The sequence below is a fragment of the Ranitomeya variabilis genome, chromosome 4, assembly GCF_051348905.1.
Source record: "Ranitomeya variabilis isolate aRanVar5 chromosome 4, aRanVar5.hap1, whole genome shotgun sequence".
Lineage (NCBI taxonomy): Eukaryota > Metazoa > Chordata > Amphibia > Anura > Dendrobatidae > Ranitomeya > Ranitomeya variabilis.
The window spans coordinates 172,610,325-172,631,209 of NC_135235.1; the positions used below are offsets into that span (position 1 = coordinate 172,610,325).

At 42.6% G+C, this 20,885-nt stretch overlaps 1 protein-coding gene across 3 annotated transcripts in view; it reads right to left on the reverse strand.

Annotated features, from left to right (window-relative positions):
• The window catches only part of LOC143770113 (L-threonine ammonia-lyase-like), a 441,011-nt gene that overhangs the window by 81,476 nt on the left and 338,650 nt on the right, over window positions 1-20,885 (reverse strand). For all 3 annotated transcript variants that reach the window (XM_077259383.1, XM_077259382.1, XM_077259381.1), the window contains one exon: window positions 10,520-10,595. In XM_077259383.1, the coding sequence (XP_077115498.1) occupies window positions 10,520-10,595 (76 nt within the window). The remainder of the gene's footprint in view (window positions 1-10,519; window positions 10,596-20,885) is intronic.

The window sequence follows — 20,885 nt, forward strand, 5'->3', positions numbered from 1 at the left end:
GGCGCATGGCAGACCTTGGAAGGGAAGGAGCGCCCTTTGGAATGCAGACTTAGATGGAATGGTCTGCAGGAGTCACATTGCGTTTGCAGAGCCCCTGATGTGCCTAAACATTGAAACCCCCAAGTGACCCCATATTGGAAAATAGACCCCCCAAGGAACTTATCTAGATGTGTTGTGAGAACTTTGAACCCCCAAGTGTTTCACTACAGTTTATAACGCAGAGTCGTGAAAATAAAAAATAATTTTTTCCCACAAAAATGATTTTTTAGCCCCCAAGGGTAACCAGAGAAATTGGACCCCAAAAGTTGTCCAATTTGTCCTGAGTACGCTGATACCCCATATGTTTTACTTTTTCAATGCAGAATTGGCTGGAATTGAGATCAAATGCCATGTCGCGTTTGGAGAGCCTCTGATGTGCCTTAACAGTGGAAACCCCCAATTCTAACTGAAACTCTAACCCAAACACACCCCTAACCCTAATCCCAACCCTAACCATAACCCTAACCACACCCCTAACCCGAACATGCCCCTAACCCTAATCCCAACCACACCCCTAACCCGAACACACCCCTAACCCTAATCCCAACCCTAACCACACCCCTAACTGTTATGACCCCAGGGGACAGGGTCTCAGAGGAACGTGTAAGTCTGCAAGATACAAAAATCCAGCTCATAGGGCTGTGGTAACTGGGTTGACCAAATAGCTACTCCTAACGCCAACACTAGAAGTAGCCGGGGATCATGCCTACGGTGATCGCTAGATGACTCGCGCCAGCCGGAGAATCTAACTACCCCTAGGAGAAGAAAACAAAGACCTCTCTTGCCTCCAGAGAAAGGAACCCCAAAGCAAGATACAAGCCCCCCACAAATAATAACGGTGAGGTAAGAGGAAATGACAAACACAGAAATGAACCAGGTTCAGCAAAGAGAGGCCAGCTTACTAATAGCAGAATAAAGCAAGATAACTTATCTGGTCAACAAAAACCCTATAAAAATCCACGCTGGAGATTCAAGAACCCCCGAACCGTCTAACGGTCCGGGGGGAGAACACCAGCCCCCTAGAGCTTCCAGCAAAGGTCAGGATACAGATAGGAACAAGCTGGACAAAAATACCAAACAAAACAAAAGCAAAAAGCAAGGAAACAGACTTAGCTTGAAAAACAGGAACCAGGATCAGAGGACAAGAGCACAACAGATTAGCTCTGATTTCAACGATGCCAGGCATTGAACTGAAGGTCCAGGGAGCTTATATAGCAACGCCCCTGAACTAACGGCCCAGGTGAGGATATAGGAAAAGACAGACGCTCCAGAGTCAAATCACTAATGACCACTAGAGGGAGCAAAAAGCAAAATCACAACAGTACCCCCCCCTTAGTGAGGGGTCACCGAACCCTCACCACGACCACCAGGGCGATCAGGATAAGCGGCGTGAAAGGCACGAACTAAATCGGCCGCATGAACATCAGAGGCGACCACCCAGGAATTATCTTCCTGACCATAGCCCTTCCACTTGACCAGGTACTGAAGCCTCCGCCTGGAGAGACGAGAATCCAAGATCTTCTCCACCACGTACTCCAACTCGCCCTCAACCAACACCGGAGCAGGAGGCTCAGCAGAAGGAACCACAGGCACAACGTACCGCCGCAACAAGGACCTATGAAACACGTTGTGGATAGCAAACGACACAGGAAGATCCAGGCGAAAGGATACAGGATTAAGAATTTCCAATATCTTGTAAGGACCAATAAAACGAGGTTTAAATTTGGGAGAGGAAACCTTCATAGGAACAACCTTAGATATACGTTTAGAGCATGCTGAGATAACATGTGTAGAATCACCACAGTAGTAGCACAAGCCATTCCGGCGTCTATGAATTTTCCTCTCATTTCTAGTCAGGATTCTATCACATTGCATCAAATCAGGTGTCCGTTCAGACAACACCATGAGGGAATTTGCGGTTTTTCTATCACATTGCATCACATCAGGTGTCTGTTCAGACAACAACATGAGGGAATTTGCGGTTTTGCGCTCCCGCAACCGCCGGTCAATTTGAATAGCCAGGGACATGGTATCATTCAGACCTGTGGGAATGGGAAAACCTACCATAACATTCTTAATGGCCTCAGAAAGGCCATTTCTAAAATTAGCGGCCAGTGCACACTCGTTCCAATGTGTCAGCACGGACCATTTCCGAAATTTTTGGCAATACACCTCAGCCTCGTCCTGGCCCTGAGACATAGCCAGCAAGGCTTTCTCTGCCTGAATCTCAAGATTGGGTTCCTCATAAAGTAAACCGAGCGCCAGAAAAAACGCATCAATATCAGCCAATGCCGGATCTCCTGGCGCCAACGAAAAAGCCCAATCCTGAGGGTCACCCCGTAAGAATGAAATAACAATTTTTACTTGTTGAGCAGAGTCTCCAGACGAACAAGGTTTCAGGGACAAAAATAATTTACAATTATTCCTGAAATTCCTAAACTTAAATCGGTCTCCTGAAAACAGTTCAGGAATCGGAATCTTGGGTTCAGACCTAGGATTTCTGGTAACATAATCTTGTATACCCTGCACACGAGCGGCAAGCTGGTCCACACTTGTAATCAAGGTCTGGACATTCATGTCTGCAGCAAGCTTAAGCCACTCTGAGGTAAAGGGGAAAAGAAAAAAAAAATGAGAGAGGGAAAAAAAAAACTCAAAATTTTCTTTCTTATAATCCCACTTCTGCAATGCATTAAACATTTAATACTGGCCTGGCATACTGTTATGACCCCAGTGGACAGGGTCTCAGAGGAACGTGTAAGTCTGCAAGATACAAAAATCCAGCTCATAGGGCTGTGGTAACTGGGTTGACCAAATAGCTACTCCTAACGCCAACACTAGAAGTAGCCGGGGATCATGCCTACGGTGATCGCTAGATGACTCGCGCCAGCCGGAGAATCTAACTACCCCTAGGAGAAGAAAACAAAGACCTCTCTTGCCTCCAGAGAAAGGGACCCCAAAGCAAGATACAAGCCCCCCACAAATAATAACGGTGAGGTAAGAGGAAATGACAAACACAGAAATGAACCAGGTTCAGCAAAGAGAGGCCAGCTTACTAATAGCAGAATAAAGCAAGATAACTTATCTGGTCAACAAAAACCCTATAAAAATCCACGCTGGAGATTCAAGAACCCCCGAACCGTCTAACGGTCCGGGGGGAGAACACCAGCCCCCTAGAGCTTCCAGCAAAGGTCAGGATACAGATAGGAACAAGCTGGACAAAAATACCAAACAAAACAAAAGCAAAAAGCAAGGAAACAGACTTAGCTTGAAAAACAGGAACCAGGATCAGAGGACAAGAGCACAACAGATTAGCTCTGATTTCAACGATGCCAGGCATTGAACTGAAGGTCCAGGGAGCTTATATAGCAACGCCCCTGAACTAACGGCCCAGGTGAGGATATAGGAAAAGACAGACGCTCCAGAGTCAAATCACTAATGACCACTAGAGGGAGCAAAAAGCAAAATCACAACACCTAACTCCAACACACCCCTAACCCTAATCCCAACCATAACCCTAACCACACCCCTAACCCTGACACACCCCTAACCCTAATCGCAACCCTAATGCCAACCGTAAATGTAATCCAAACCCTAACCCTAACTTTTGCCCCAACTCTAACTTTAGCCCCAACCCTAACCCTAACTTTAGACCCAACCCTAATTTTAGCCCCAACCCTAACTGTAGCCCCAACCCTAACTGTAGCCCTAACCCTAACTGTAGCCCCAACCCTAACCTTAGCCCCAACCCTAACCCTTACTTTAGCCCCAACCCTAACTTTAGCCCAACCCTAACCCTAACTGTAGCCCCAACCCTAACCCTAACTGTAGCCCTAACCCTAACTGTAGCCACAACCCTAACTTTAGCCCCAATGCCAACCCTAACTTTAGCCCCAACCCTAACCCTAACCCCAATGGGAAAATGGAAATAAATATAGTTTTTGCGTCTCCACATTTTGAGAGCTATAATTTTTTCATATTTTGGTCCACAGAATCATGTGAGGTCTTGTTTTTTGTGGGACAAGTTGACGTTTTTATTGGTACCATTTTCGGGCACGTGACATTTTTTGATCGCTTTTTAGTCCGATTTTTGTGAGGTAGAATGAACAAAAACCAGGAATTCGTGAATTGCTTTTGGGGGGTGTTTATACCGTTCCACGTTTGATAAAATTGATAAAGCAGATTTATTTTTCTGGTCAGTACGATTACAGCGATACCTCATTTATATAATTTTTGTATGTTTTGCCGGTTTTATACAATAAAATCTATTTTACATAAAAGATAATTATTTTTCCATCGCTTTATTCTGAGGACTATAACTTTTTTTTGCTAATGATGCTGTATGGCGGCTTGTTTTTTGCAGGACAAGATGACATTTTCAGCGGTACCATGTTTATTTATATCCGTCTTTTTGATCGTGTGTTATTCCACTTTTTGTTTGGCAGTATGATAAAGAGTTGTTTTTTGACTCGTTTTTTTTTACGGTGATCACTGAAGAGGTTAGCTAGTTGGACAGTTTTATAGGTCGGGTCATTACGGACGCGGCGATACTAAATATGTGTACTTGTATTGTTTTTTTTATTTAGATAAAGAAATGTATTTATTGGAACAATATATTTTTTTTTTCATTATTTAGGATTTTTTTTTTTTTTTACACATGTAAATATTTTTTTTTTTTACTTTTTTACTTTGTCCCCGGGGGGACATCATGGTAAAGTGTCAGATCGCTGATCTGACACTTTGCAGTGCACTGTGTCAGATCAGCAATCTGACAGGCACTGTAGGAGGCTTGCCGGCGCCTGCTCTGAGCAAGCGCTCGCAAACCACCTCCCTGCAGCACCCGGAAGGACTCCCGTGGCCATTTTGGATCCGTGGCTTGCAGGGAGGAGGAGGTAGGAGACCCTTGGAGCAACGCAATCACATGCTTCCCTAAGCCGCTGGAACGCTGCGATCATGTTTGATCGCAGTGTTCTGGGGATTAATGTGTTAGGAGCGGTCCATGACCACTCCTGGCACATAGTACCGGATATCAGCTGTAATAATCAGCTGACACCCACGGCAATCGGCCGCGCTCCCTCGTGAGGGCGGCCGATCGCCTATGACGTACTATTCCATCCATGGGAAGTAGAGCCCACCCCACATGGATGGAAAAGTATGTCTAATGGCAGAAAGGGGTTAAAAAGGCCTGTATCCTCTAGGGGTAGTGTAGCTGACTTTGATGTAGCAGCTACAGCTGCATCCACTTTAGGGATTTTTACCCACTCAGCCAGTACCTCATCATCAAATGGGTATCTTCTTTTTGCGGCAGATTGCAGGAAACCCTTATCCTGTTTATCCCATTCCCGCTTAATGAGATCTTTAACTGTGTCATTCACTGGAAATGATTTGCTATTTTTTGGCACAAACCCACAAACATGAGATCCTGGGTCGATTTGGGCTCTTTATTATCTGCAACCCCCATGGTGGTGCGTACTGCTTTAACTAATGTGTCCATATTTTCTACGGGGAAACATGGTCTACCTTCCTCGTCCAAGGATGATACCAATGAGGATTCTGAACGCTCATGCTGCTGCCCTCTTATAGATGGGCTAGATCCTGAGCTTAATCTTTCTATACTAGCCCTTTCATGGCGTCTCCCTTTAAGGGAACTCTTAATCTCTTCTCTGATGACAGCCCTCAAATCAGATGTAAGGAGGGAAGCCTCTACCTCCAGGGTCGGGCATATACAAGCCTGACAAAGCCTCTTTTTATATAGCTGTCCGGCAGTGGTGCTGTGCATAAAGCACACTGCTTGTGCTTAGTTTTAGATGACCTTTTAACCTTAAACAAAGCACAGAAGGGGAAATTCAGCTATTAGGTGATCATCAAACACTCACCACCCGAAGCTGTTCAGTGGAGTACCGGTTCCAGAGGAGGGGAATCGGCGCATGACGTTGGGACCCTGAATGCTGCCGCCCCCGTTCCACTCTGCTGTCGGTAGAACGACCGCATCTAGAGCGACCGCTACTATCGTCACTGCTTTCCTTGCGCTGCTTGGGCACCTCTGACACTGGTAGGTGCTCCATATCCCCCACAGAGGACATTCTGCTGGCATGCCGCCCGCAGATCTGGCGCTGACCTATGAAGGCCTGACCACGCCTCCTCCATGCATCATCCCCTGCCTCCCCCGGAAGTACCTGGATCAGCTTCCCGGTTACAAGCGCTTTGCTTTCCGCGGTCACTTGTAACTGGCCATTCCTGGATGAACTCAGGGATTTCTCCTCCACCTGCGCTGCGCCCGTGCCTACAGGAGAGTAGTTAGAAAATGATGAACCGGGGTTTTGTGCCAAAAATTGCCGAGCGTACAAATTAGTTTGCTCCACCATGAGGTTAATAAAATCCTCAGAGAAAAAGACTTTGAAAAAGTCTATTTCTGTGAGGCCGGTGGTGTCAAATTTGATTCCTGATTCTGCCACAAAATCAGGAATCAGTGGCTCGTAATTTTCAAGGGGGGGGGGGGGGCGAGGTCCATACGGGGTCCAAAGAGGGGTGGGCTGGTTCATCTTCAGGAGTGGGCTCTACCTCATCTTCTGTCCTGGGACGTCTGCGTGGTGGTTCCGCAGGACCGGAGGAGGAAGATGAGGAGGAGGAATAGGATGAAGAATCCGAAAAGTAAAGAAATGTGGGATCCTCTCCGTCGCTATCAGTGTTGGAGGCAAGGAAAGCATATGCCTTCTCCACTGAATAGCGCTGTTGGGATGACTGTGATGGGCTGGACATTTTTTGTGTGAATATGGTGCTTTGTGTGTACTTTATTTATAACTGTGTGTGTGGGGGGGATAGTTATTGGTGCAAACTTGTCTAAAAAAGAAAAAGATAAAAGATAAAAAGCAAATAGGGAGAAAAAAATGCCTGTGAAAAGAAAAGTCTAAAACAGCAGGTCACTTATCAAAATTCATCGGCTGCTGGATGTACACACGGGGGTGGCACAAGGGGAAGTGAAAAAAAAGGAAAATGGCAGGCACACGAACTCTGATAAGTGAACAGCGTCACTTATCAAAGTTCGGCGGCTGCTGGATGTGTGCACAGGCGTGGCACCAGGGGAGATGAAAAAAAAAGGAAATCGGCAGGCAGGAGTTCGGCGCGGCTGCTGGATGTGCGCACGGGGGTGTGAAAAAAAAGGAAAACGGCAGGCACGAGTTCGGCGCGGCTGCTGGATGTGCGCACGGTGGTGTGAAAAAAAGGAAAGCGGCAGGCATGAGTTCGGCGTGGCTGCTAAATGTGCGCACGGGGGTGTGAAAAAAAAGCAAAACGGCAGGCACAAGTTCGGTTTGGCTGCTGGATGTGTGCACGGGGGCTGTGAAAAAGAAAAGTGAGCACGAGTGTTGATCAGTGAACTGCGTCACCAATCAACGCTCGGCGGCGCAAAGGGGGGTGAAAAAGAAAAGCGAGCACAAGTGTTGATTGGTGAACTGCGTCACCAATCAACGCTCGTCGGCTGGTAAATGTGCTCACAGAGGGGAGACAGAGGGGGAAAAAGGGGGAAAGGAATGGGGGAAGAGGGGATGGGGGGATTGGGGTGGATGAAGAGAGAACGGGCCGAGATCGGGGATCAACACTAAAGGTTGTAGTCTCTTCTTTCTTCTGTCCTCTTTCTTCTGTCTTCTTTCTTCAGCAGGAATTGTCGTGTCACATGCAACTGTCGCACCACAAGTCCAAGCACAGGAGGAGATTTGGCAGTGTGACCGCTCTGCAGGAATCCTCAGCTAGCGTGAGGATTCCTGCACATCAGTCAGACAGGTCATAGCTAGGTGACGGACAGGTCACAGAGCGGTCATACCGCTGCTGTGATCTGTCATTGGTGGGATCAATGATCACATCGATCCTGCCAATCAGAGGTGGCCCTGGTGACACACAGCTCACAGCTCCGATCCTTGGCAGGTCATCAGCAGGTCATGAGCAGGTGACTGGCAGGTCACCAGCAGGTCACCGGCAGGGCACAGTGCGGTCACACCGCTGCTGTGCCCTGTGATTGGCGTGATCGACGATCACGCCAATCAGCAGCTGCAGGCCTTGCTAGGCCTTTCCTAGGGATCTGCCTCGGATTGGTGCTATTACAGCACCGATCCAGGCAGGTACCAGCATGGCACAGCGCAGTAACACTACCGTTGTGCCCTGCGATTGGCGGTATTGATGTGATCGTCGAAGTGTCTGAAGTGCTATTGCGTGCTCTGGCACTGCCTCCCTCCACCCCAACGCACGTTTCGTATTCACTTTTTGTGAATAAATGTTTTTTTCTGGCATGTCTCCATTGACACAAGAGGCATCTTAATATTTATATGTAATTTTTTTGTAATTGATTTTTGACAATGTTAGTAGTTATTATAATAAAATATTGTAATATTTGTATTCTAATATCTTTTGTAAGCGGTTATCCTTGTATGTTCTGGCAGTCTCTTGCTTTCAGATCATATAGTTAAATAAAGACTGTTTATTTCATACTTAAAATAGCAAACATTAAAAATGTGGGCCAATAATGTATGGTGGTGAGCCAGAATATTTACAATGGCATCACAGGTTGGCAGGCAACCATAGTGATAGCAGCAAAAATCTAATCTATATCAAGATGATAATCAAAACCAGGCATAGTTAGCACTTTACTGACAGCCCTGATCCAAATGCTAAAGTGCACAGTGCATATACCATAAAGGTCAAATGCAAAGAGACGATGCTGAAATAAGAGATAAATGCACATTTGATATACTGCAAAACTAGATCAAATGATGTTAACTGAGCCAAGAGATGGTGCCACAACCCCTACATACGTTTCGGCATCGTGCCTTTGTCTGGGTGGGTTGCATCATGGCGTCCATTAGTCCTTTAAAAACACCTAGCATCCAATCACAGTGCAAGCATTAGATTATACAAATGGTTCAGGTTACATCATGCTTGGTTTTGGATTATCATCATGATATAGATTAGATTTATTTTTTCTACTATTTCTATGGTCGACTGCCAACCTGTGGTGCCACTATAAATATTCTGGCTCACCACCATACATTATTGGCCCACATTTTTAATATTTGATATTTTAAGTATGAAATAAAAAGTCTTTATTTTATTCAGTTATGCGAGAATTGTTTTCTATATGCTCCCATTTCCATAAGACGCTGAACAATTTTGTTATAAGGGTCCTTAAGTAAGTGCTAGGAAAGTTATAATTTAATAATTATGAAATTACATATATAGATATAGCATCATATTCTTTAATTTGAGGATATTTGACTTGAAGTCGATCCACATCAGATCAATCCAATCATCTCTAGTGCTAACACATTGATGTATGAAAAAAAGACTTGCAAATTAAACTGTTCATAGTCATTGGTTCTACAATAGTGGCTTATTCTGAAGAAATTGTGAGTGACACAGAAATAAATATAAGCCAGAACCTATAAAAGTTAGTGAAGCCTTGTATGTAACACATAGTATTTTGAAAACATTTTGAAAGTAACATCTAAAACTAATTGAACCAACGATGATCAATTCTCAATGAATGCTTGGCTGCTTTGGCCATTACCACTTCTAGAAGCAGCACCATATTTCAAAAGAAATAGACTGAAAAAGTTGTAGCTGCCGGACCTAACAATTTTATCAGCACAGAGAATATTTTTCACGATTAATGGCCCTCATAGTCAATTGTCAGACATATTTCTAGGGTTATTTTTGACTAAGTATAGCAGAAATAAGCTATTTTTTTACTTATAGAAGCAACCACGATATTGGTGAGCTTTCATTCGATGCCTTGGTTAAATCACGGGTAAAGTTAATTTAGGATATTCAGAATATATTCACAAAACGTTTTTTCATTGGAATTTTCATGTGGATCTGCTCCATGAAATGAAATTGAAACAGATTTTGATAAAGATTCACACTTCAAAATCCATGATAAAAAACTTTGTGAACATATCCATAAAGAGATGTTCTGACGGTGTAAAACTAAAAATATCAAACTGTCACATATTCACCTTTCAAATCCTGCCCCACTGCTGAAGGAAAGGCTCCATGGTCCACACCAATCTTTGTTTACCTGACTGCAACAGTGATGTGTCGTACTTCACTAATGACCATGGCAATCAAACACAGGTTGCCTATACCTCTGGGGTAAGTGATTGACTCCCATAGTCAAATATCATGTTTCTAATGATTGTCAATGCCGGAGTGGTGTGCTCTTTGGAAAGTAACCTTGTGTCAAGTTATCATTATTTGGCCATAAGCATGACAAACTGGGATTTCCGAAAAGTTAGAAAACCCCATAAGAATTGTCATTATTAATCTTACTAAATATAAATCAAAGAAAAATAAGTTTATACTGTCACAAAAAAGCAGCTTTGATTCTTACTGTTTGACAGAATGTTGATGAAATTCTAATCGTGCAATTAAATAACAACGTATATAAGAGCAGTAAGTCTCTATAGAATCTTAAGGTAAAAACAGAGGTACTCACCGTACTGATATAACCTGGTCTATGAGCTTCTTGGTCAGTTTCAATGTGTTTGTGCCAAACGAAGGTCCTCCCAGCTCTAAAAAGTACAAACAGTAAAATTCAATGTCTCTTTCTCCACTTAAACAGCAAATTGACTCTTCAGAGAGGAAGAGGACTAGAACTCTAGTGCCACCTATTGGAAGTAGCAATCCTAACAGTCAATGTCAACCCTTTAACGAGCCTTATCACATGACTTAGGATAATAGCCAAACCAGATGTCGATTTGCAGACACTGTGTTCCGGGGTACTGCCCCTCGTCAGTGCAAAGTGGAGATCTAGTTTGGCTGAGAGAGAGGCGTCTGACCGGGATCCAAGAAGTATCGTTTCTCCTTGCGGAGAGTGACATGTTAAGCATGTCGAGATGAGGAGACTTAAAGCCGCAATGCTCCTCTGGGAAATATGCAAATTGTCTCTTCAGAGAGGAAGAGGACTAGAACTCTAGTGCCACCTATTGGAAGTAGCAATCCTAACAGTCAATGTCGACCCTTTAACGAGCCTTATCACATGACTTAGGATAATAGCCAAACCAGATCTCAATTTGCAGACACTGTGTTTCGGGGTACTGCCCCTCGTCAGTGCAAAGTGGAGATCTGGTTCCACTTAAACAGAAAGCAATAATAAATTCAAATATGCTTTACAATTCATTCATATTAATAGTATTTTTAAGGAGTTGTAATTTATATTTGTTCCCCATGGTCATATAATTAATGTAATTATTATCTATTATTGTGTGTTATTTAGCTCTCAGGATGGCTGTCATATAGGATGGATGGTTGGCAAAGAAAGCACTTTCACTCCAACACAAAGAATTAAGGTACCGTCACATTAAGCGATGCTGCAGCGATATAGACAACGATGCCGATCGCTGCAGCATTGCTGTTTCGTCGTTGTGTGGTCGCTGGAGAGCTGTCACACAGACAGCTCTCCAGCGACCAACGATGCCGAAGTCCCCGGGTAACCAGGGTAAACATCGGGTTACTAAGCGCAGGGCCGCGCTTAGTAACCCGATGTTTACCCTGGTTACCAGTGTAAATGTAAAAAAATCCAAACACTACATACTTACATTCCGGTGTCTGTCGCGTCCCCCGGCGTCCGCTTCCCTGAAATGTGTAAGCGCCGGCCGTAAAGCAGAGCGGTGACGTCACCGCTGTGCTCTGCTTTACGGCCGGCCAGCGCTGACACAGTGCTGCTGCGTTTCAAACACAACGATATCGCTATCCAGGACGCTGCAACGTCATAGATCGCTATCGTTATTGTTGTTAAGTTGTTCAGTGTGAAGGTACCTTAAGGTTAAAAACTCTGAAACCAACTCTATTATTGTAAATACGGCATAACAATTGCATCACAGTACATTAACCCCTTAATGACTAAGCCAAATTTTACAATTCTGACCAGTGTCTCTTTACGAGGTTTATGAGGTTATAACTCTGGAACACTTCAACATATCCCACTGATTCTGAGATAGTTTTTTTCGTGATAAATTGTACTTCATGATAGTGGTAACATTTCTTCGATATGACTTGTGTTTATTTGTGAAAAAAAAATGGAAATTTAGCAAAAAGTTTGAAAATGTTTAATTTTTATGCCCTTAAAACAGAAAGTTATGTCACACAAAATAGTTAATTAATACCATTTCTCACATGTCTATATCTTTTTTTTTTTGTTAGGAACTTAGAAGAGTTAAAATTGACTAGCAATTTTTCATTTATCCAACAAAATTTACAAAATTTTTTTAGGGACCACATCACATTTGATGTGACTTTGACACTACTATAAAAACTTCACCCCTCAAGATATTCCAAACCACATTCAAGAAGTTTATTAATCTTTAAGGTGCTTCACAGGAACTGAAGCAATATGGAAAGAAAAAAATAATAAGACACAAACTGTTTTATTTTCACAAGGGCAACAGGAGAAAATAGACCCCAAATTTGTTGGGCTATATCTCCTGAGCGCGCTGATATCTTATTTGTTGAGGAAAGCTACTGTATGGGTGCACGGCAGAGCGTGGAAGGGAAGCAGCGTCATTTGACTTTTTGAATGTAAAGTTTCCTGGAATTAATAGCAGACACGATGTTGCGTTTGGAGAGCCCCTGATGTACCTAAACAGTGGAAACCGCTCCAAGTGACCCTATTTTGTAAACTACATCCGTTAAGGATTTATCCAGGGGTATAGTGAGCATTTTGAACCCACAAGTATGACACAGAATTTGATAACATTAGGTTGTCATATTGAATATGTCGTCATTAGTGTTGAGCCCCTGTGCTCGCTACTACAGTTTGTATTGGGTGCTCGGATATGCACTGAATATTGCGGGTGCTCGAATGACATGCTCGAGTCCCTGCCCCACATGTTTTGCAGCTGATAGACACCCAAAAGAACATGCGGGGATCCGCGATTCTCCGTTCCTACCCGAGGACCCGATGCAAACTCAAGAAGCAAGCACTTGCGCTCAACGCTATCCATTATATCATCGTTTTTTTTAATTTGGAAAAAAAACTAATTCTAATCTCAGCCCCAACCCTAACCTCAAACCCAACACTAAATCCCAACCCTAATCCTAACAAAACCCCAACCCCAACCCTAACAATAACCCAGCTCTAACTCCATCCCCAACTGCAAAAAATGAAAAAAAATATATATTTTATAATTTTTATCTAAGTAAGGAGGTGACAAAGGGGGATTTTTACTATTTTTTTTATTTTGAGCCAATGGAACCAATAGGAAAATTTCCTATTGTTGCCTGGTACTGGCCGGCAGATCTTGGTGCGCCCACCATTTTTCTCCAGTAAGATGACGCTGGAGGATGGATCAGGAGGATCCAGGGATGGCGGAGGTACCGGGGTTTCTCGGGGGGCATCATTTCTCTCTCATTTCTTCTCTTTTCTGACATGTATATCATGTTAGAAGAGAGAGAAATCGTTGTAGCAGCGTGCACACTTTCTTTTGTGATCATCGTTATTCAATGAATAACAGCAATCACATGATTGGGGACCAGAAAATCTGGCCCTGATCATGTTCTCCAGGGTCTCAGCTACACCCTAAAGTCTATAAGACATTTCTCCATTATTAACCCCTTAGTCATATCTATATATATAAAAACGAGTGTATGTGTGTATATCTCTGTGTATCGTTAATGATGTCAAAATGGTTGCCATGGTGACGATGATATAAAGGTTGCCATGGCGAAGATAATGTCATAATGGTTGCCATGGCGACGATAATATCATAAAGGTTGCCATGGAAGATAATGTCATAATGGTTGCCATGGCGACAATGATGTCATAATAGGTTGCAATGGTGATGTCAGAATCATTGCCATGGTGACGATGATGTCATAAAAGGTTGTAATGGTGATGGTTATGTCATAATGGTTGCCATGGTGACGATGATTTCAGAATGGTTGTTATGGTGAAGATGATGCCATAATGGGTATATGGGCGCGAAACTATGGGATGCTGGATGAGTGATGGGTATATGGGCACAGGACTATGGGATGGACGATATGTATGATGGGTATATGGGCATGGGACTATGGGATGGAGGATGCGTGATGGGTATATGGGCACGGGACTATGGGATGGAGGATATGTATGATTGCTATATGGGCACGGGACTATGGGATGGGGTATAATCATTATAATTTGTTATAACTAACCACAGTTACTATGCCCGGGCAACGCCAGGCTCTTCAGCTAGTTGTAAATAATAAACACCCAGAATAAGTCCTTTATTTGAAATAAAAGTCCACACCCTATTTTACAAACTTATTTTAAAATATCAAAGTTATACTGACTATACGCCCATACTTGATGGTTATATTATCACCAGGGAAGAATGGTAATAGGTGCCTCCCTGGGTATATCTAGGCAGATGCTGTTGTTTTCTGGACTGCCATTCTTTGAAAAATTATAAGAGAGATCATGGCCACATGATGATTGGAGGCAAAAGATGATGAATACCTCATTCAATTGATATAAGTCCAGTAATATAAAAAACAGGTCACCCACTAGAGAGACAGGGACTGGGTACTGTATTTGAAAATCTGTGAAATATAAGGGCAGATAAAAAAAACCCATACATAAGAATATATATATAATTTGGTGATGCCCTTATATATTAGTACAGGTGGTGTGTACAAATAATTTTATTTGCACTATATTTTGCACCAGCACTTTTTTGCTCGGAGTTTTTAATGAGCTTAATAAAGGCTAAGTTTTAAATATACATCCTAATCAGCTGTTAGTAATTGAAAAGAGAGGAGCAAGAGAAATTGGTGGGATGATACACATGATTGGAATATAAACCTTGAAGGCTACAATTTATTTATTAGAAACAAGATTAACAAGAGGGAGGAGGTGTTGCATAATATGTTTGGAAAACGTACATGTCCACAGAGATCCAAGCACCAGAGAATGGTAGCTCTGCAGAAACTGTTTAGGTAAAAATACAAGGAGAGAATAACAGAAAGGACACTATAATAGGTGTTTGTAGGTCACATGGACAGACTGAAGATATGGATAAATTATTTTCCAAAAAGTATGACATAGTGATCATAAGAGATATTAATTATCCAGATATGTGCTGGGTATCTCTCTCAGGCAAAAGTAATGGGTAAAAAAAATTCTTATCTTCTCTCATGGACAATTTTATCTTTAAAAAGGTAGAAGAGAGAACAATAGGATCGACAATCTTGTACCCAATTCTTACCAATAGGAAGGAAATTGTTGAGGAAGTAAAGATGGCTGGTAATTTAGGAAGCAGCGATCATGCTATCCTCAAATTTTGTTTTTCAAGTGGTGGAAGACCAGGACGTCAGAAAGAGGGTTGGAAAGGCTGGATGTTCTAAAGGACACAAATGTCTAAAAGGGATGAGAGATTTGCTCAATGAAATTGTCACTGAACATTCAGCAACAATCCCTAAAAGAAGGAAGAATTGGAAGCATTTAAAGAGACCAGGATGGATGAAAGCAGAATACAAACACTTGCTAAAAAGGAAAAAAAGAAATGTATATTAACAGCAAAGAGTGTGACTTATCTAAAGAAGAACATAATGCTATTTGCAGGGAATACAGGGCAAGCGTTCGAAGAGCTAAAGCCAGTAATGAAGGGAGGCCTGCAAGTAAGTCAAAAGCAAAAACAAAAGTCAAAAATGCTATAAGATTTTTACAGGATGAAAAGGGTGAAGTGGTCAAAAATGATGTTGAGAAGGCAGAACTTTTATATTCCTATTTTGCATCTTTGTTCTCTAAGAATGCAATTGTAACATCAACTAATCTTCATGGTGCTATCGAAGGAATAAAATAATTCACACTATCTATGAATAGAGAGATACTGAGGGAACAATTAGCTAATTTAAATTAATTTAAATCTCCTGGTCCAGATGAATTACATCCTAGGGCACTGAAAGAGAAGAGGAAATTGCAGAACCACTAGCCAGAATCTTTGAAAAATCCTGGAGAACAGAAGTCCCAGAAAATTGGAGAATGGTCAATGTTGTCCCTATCTTCAAAAAAGGAAAGAAGATGGAGCCAAGAAATTACAGGCCAGTAAACCTTACTTTAATACCAGGAAAGATCTTTTACCAAATTATTAAACAGCATGTATGTAAGTACTTGAAAAAAGATACATTAATTAACATAAGCCAGCATGAGTTTGTAGCAGAAAAGTCATGCCAGACTAATCTAATTTCCTTTATGATGGAATCACTGACTGGGTAGATCATGGAAATGCGGTAGACAGACTGGAATTGAAAAGGCTACGGTTAGGTGGATTCATAACTGGCTTAGCGATCGTACTCAAAGAATGGTAATAAATGGTTATACATGAAAATGGAAGAGTGTTTCAATTGGGGTACCACAAGGCTATGACTTCACTCCAGTTTTTTCAGAAATGATCTAGAAAAGGGAACTGAAGGTAAACTAATCAAATTTGCAGACAATGTGCTGAGAGATGCTAGCAATCAAGATGGCTCTAGAGGAGTGGCAGTACCAGCCCGAGTGTTAGCAGTCCATCCAGTCATCATTTATGCCAAACACAAGAACCTGGCCTATCTGCAGTCCGTGAAAAGGCTGAACTCATGTCTAGCTAAGTGGTCATTATTTTTTTCCTGTTTTGTTTTTTTCTGCATTTTCGGCCAGCTGACAAGAACATCAAAGCTGATGCACTTTCCGGCTCCTTGCTGCCCAATGACCATGAGGAGGAACATCAACCCATCATCAAGCCAACCAAAATTGTTTCTGTGGCTCTGGTAAACTTGTCCCAAATTATTCCAGGTAAGACCTTGGTGTCCTTTGACAGTTCCGTCATCTGGATAGTGGTGCATCACTTCTCGAAGATGGTCAATTTCACCCCATTACCGAATCTTCTATCTGTTCCGGAACTTGCGGAGAAATTTATCCAGCATATCTTCTGTCTTCATGGATTCCCTTGACTCATCGTGTCTGACGGTGCAGTTCCGTTCACATCCAGATTCTGGTGAGCTTTGTGTAAGCTTCTGAATGTTGTCCTGGATATCTCATCTGCATACCACCCTCAATCCATGGACAGGTAGAGAGAATCAACCAGATTCTGGCCAACTTCCTGCAGCACTTCACAAATGCAATAATGATTAGTTCAAGGTCTGCCCATGGGCAGAGTTCACCTATAACAACTAAGTGAGTCTTCTGCTAGTTCTCCATTCTTTATTATTTTTGGGCAACAGCCAGGAATTCTCCTTCTGGTGTCGGACGCGTCTGGTGTACTAAGGATTTCTCGAAGATATGGGAGGACACTAAAGCCACTCTGGAGAAGCCACTGAGCATATGAAGAAGCATGTAAACAAGAGACTCTTGGATCCACCTTGTTATTGTCCAAAAGACAAGGTGTGGTTATCTTCTAAACACATCTGTCTTAAGATCCCATCCTATAAGTTAGGCCCTCACTTCATCAATCCCTTTGAAGTCATCAAGCAAATTAATGCTGTTTCCTATAAATTGAAGATGCCAGCCTCCTTATGGATACCCAATTCCTTCCATGTGTCCCTCCTGAAGCCAGTCACCTTGATTCCCTTCTTAAAGGATCCTGGTGTTATGCCTGCTTCCATCAGCTCCAAATATATGTTGGAAGTAAAGAATATCCTAGCCTTGAAGAAGGTGAGAGGAAAGACATTTTTCTTAGTCGATTGGAACCTGAAGAAAGGTTGAAGAAGCCGAAGAAAATATGCATGCTCCACTTCTTCAAAGATTCCTAGTGGGTTTGAAGAAGAGGGGACGTAAGGGGGAGGTACATTTAAAACAGCACCAGTGCCTCTGCACATGTCCGCTTTGTCCACTGCACAGGGACACCGGCGTGTTCACTTACCCATCTGTGCTCTCTTGGCTTTTGTCTACTCCCAGGACCTGAGCACGGCACACAGGTCTTCTGGCAGTGTGCTTAGGGAGCACGATCCCTGCCTCTTAAAGGGCCGTATGTGCTGCTAATATATCCCTAGCCATTAGTTTGATATATATGGCACACTCCCCTATTGGGAGGTGCTTTGCTTTAGCAACTTTAAGTAATCAGTGTATTTCCTGCTTCTTTGTTGTAAGGTCCCTATAACTGTGCATTCTGCACCTATTCCAGTGCACCCTGCTGTTCCTATGCCTGAATCCGCACTGCTTATGTCTAGTCTTGATCCTGATCCATCTGGTCCGCACCTGTGCCACTAACCTCACCTGCCCTGCCTGAACCAGCACATGTGAGCGTGCATCTGTGATCCCTTCCTGTGGCTGTCCCATGTTCTTGTACCAGTCCTTCTTGTGCCTGATCTAGCACTTTTCTACCAGCTGTACCCTACTGCTAACGAATTCCTGGCTGGTTTCCTGTCCCCTTGGGGTTTAGCTGCCACGACTTTGTGGGTCCATCCTGCAGTAGCATCTGGCGTCTACCTGGATTCAAGTCTAACCACACCACTAGGGGCTGTATTGAAGAACTAGGTTTTCACTTAGTTATGTCCCTCCAGGCTCTCTCTGGACAAACCACGTGCATAACAATCATTGCATAGTTACATAGTTACATAGTTAATAAGGTTGAAGGGAGACTTTAAGTTCATCTAGTTCAACCCATAGCCTAACCTAACATGCCCTAACATGTTGATCCAGAGGAAGGCAAAAAAAAACCATGTGGCAAAGAGTAAGCTCCACATTGGGGGAAAAAATTCCTTCCCGACTCCACATACGGCAATCAGACGAGTTCCCTGGATCAACACCCTATCAAGGAATCTAGTATATATACCCTGCAACATTATAATTTTAAAGAAAGCTATCCAGTCCCCTCTTAAATTTAAGTAATGAATCACTCATTACAACATCATACGGTAGAGAGTTCCATAGTCTCACTGCTCTTACAGTAAAGAACCCGCATCTGTTATTATGCTTAAACCTTCTTTCCTCCAGACATAGAGGATGCCCCCTTGTCCCTGTCTCAGGTCTATGATTAAAAAGATCATCAGAAAGGTCTTTGTACTGTCCCCTCATATATTTATACATTAAAATAAGATCACCCCTTAGTCTTCGTTTTTCCAAACTAAATAGCCCCAAGTGTAATAACCTATCTTGGTATTGCAGACCCCCCAGTCCTCTAATAACCTTGGTCGCTCTTCTCTGCACCCACTCTAGTTCAGCTGTGTCTTTCTTATACACCGGAGACCATAACTGTGCACAGTATTCAAAGTGTGGTCGAACTAGTGACTTGTATAGAGGTAAAATTATGTTCTCCTCATGTGCATCTATGCCCCTTTTAATACATCCCATTATTTTATTTGCCTTTGTAGCAGCTGCCTGACACTGGCCACTGAATATGAGTTTGTCATCCACCCATACACCGAGGTCTTTTTCATTGACGGTTTTGCCCATAGTTTTAGAATTAAGCACATAGTTATTCATCTTATTACTTCTACCCAAGTGCATGACCTTACATTTATCCCCATTAAAGCTCATAAGCTTCTAGTTTACATAAATAATCCTGTAATATAAAATTGTCCTCCCCTGTATTGATTACCCTGCAGAGTTTAGTGTCATCTGCAAATATTGAAATTCTACTCTGAATGCCCCCTACAAGGTCATTAATAAATATGTTAAAAAGGAGAGGGCCCAATACTGACCCCTGTGGTACCCCACTGCTAACCGCGACCCAGTCCGAGAGTGCTCCATTAATAACCACCCTTTGTTTCCTATCCCTGAGCCAGCTCTTAACCCACTTACAAATATTTTCCCCTATCCCCATTATTCTCATTTTATGTATCAACCTTTTGTGTGGCACCGTATGAAAAGCTTTTGGAAAGTCCATATACACTACGTCCACTGGGTTCCCTTGGTCCAGTCCGGGACTTACCTCTTCATAGAAGCTGATCAAATTAGTCTGACATGAACGGTCCCTAGTAAACCCGTGGTGATACTGGGTCATGAGGTTATTCCTCTTCAGATACTCCAGTATAGCATCCCTTAGAATGCCCTCCAGGATTTTACCAACAGTAGAGGTTAAGCTTACTGGCCTATAATTACCAAGTTCAGTTTTTGTCCCCTTTTTGAATATTGGCACCACATTTGCTATACGCCAGTCCTGTGGTACAGACCCTGTTATTATGGACTCTTTAAAGATTAAAAATAATGGTCTATCAATGACTGTACTTAGTTCCTGCAGTACTCGGGGGTGTATCCCGGAGATTTGTCAATTTTAGTGATTTTAAGATGCCGCCGTACTTCCTGCTGGGTTAAGCAGGTGACATTTAATGGGGAATTTTTATCACTAGTCATTTTGTCTGCCATGTTATTTTCTTGTGTAAATACTGATGAAAAAAAGTCATTTAGCATGTTGGCTTTTTCCTCATCCTCATCCATCATTTCACCTATACTATTTTTAAGGGGGCCAACACTATCATTTTTTAGTTTCTTACTATTTACGTAGTTAAAGAATATTTTGGGACTATTTTTACTCTCTCTTGCAATCAGTGTCTCTGTCTCAATCTTTGCTGCCTTGATTTGCTTTTTACAGAATTTTTTTTATTTTTTGTATTTATTTAATGCCTCATCACTACCTACTTCCTTTAATTCTCTAAATGCTTTCTTTTTGTCACTTATTGTGGCCCTTACAGCTCTATTTAGCCATATTGGTCTCCTCCTATTTCTAGTATGTTTATTCCCATACGGTATATACTGTGTACAGGTCCTATCCAGGATGCTAATAAGCGTCTCCCATTTTCTTTGTGTATTTTTATGTCTCAGGATATTGTCCCAGATAATTGCACCAAGATCCTCTCTCATCCGTTGGAAATTTGCCCTCCTGAAGTTTTGTGTCCTTGTAAACCCT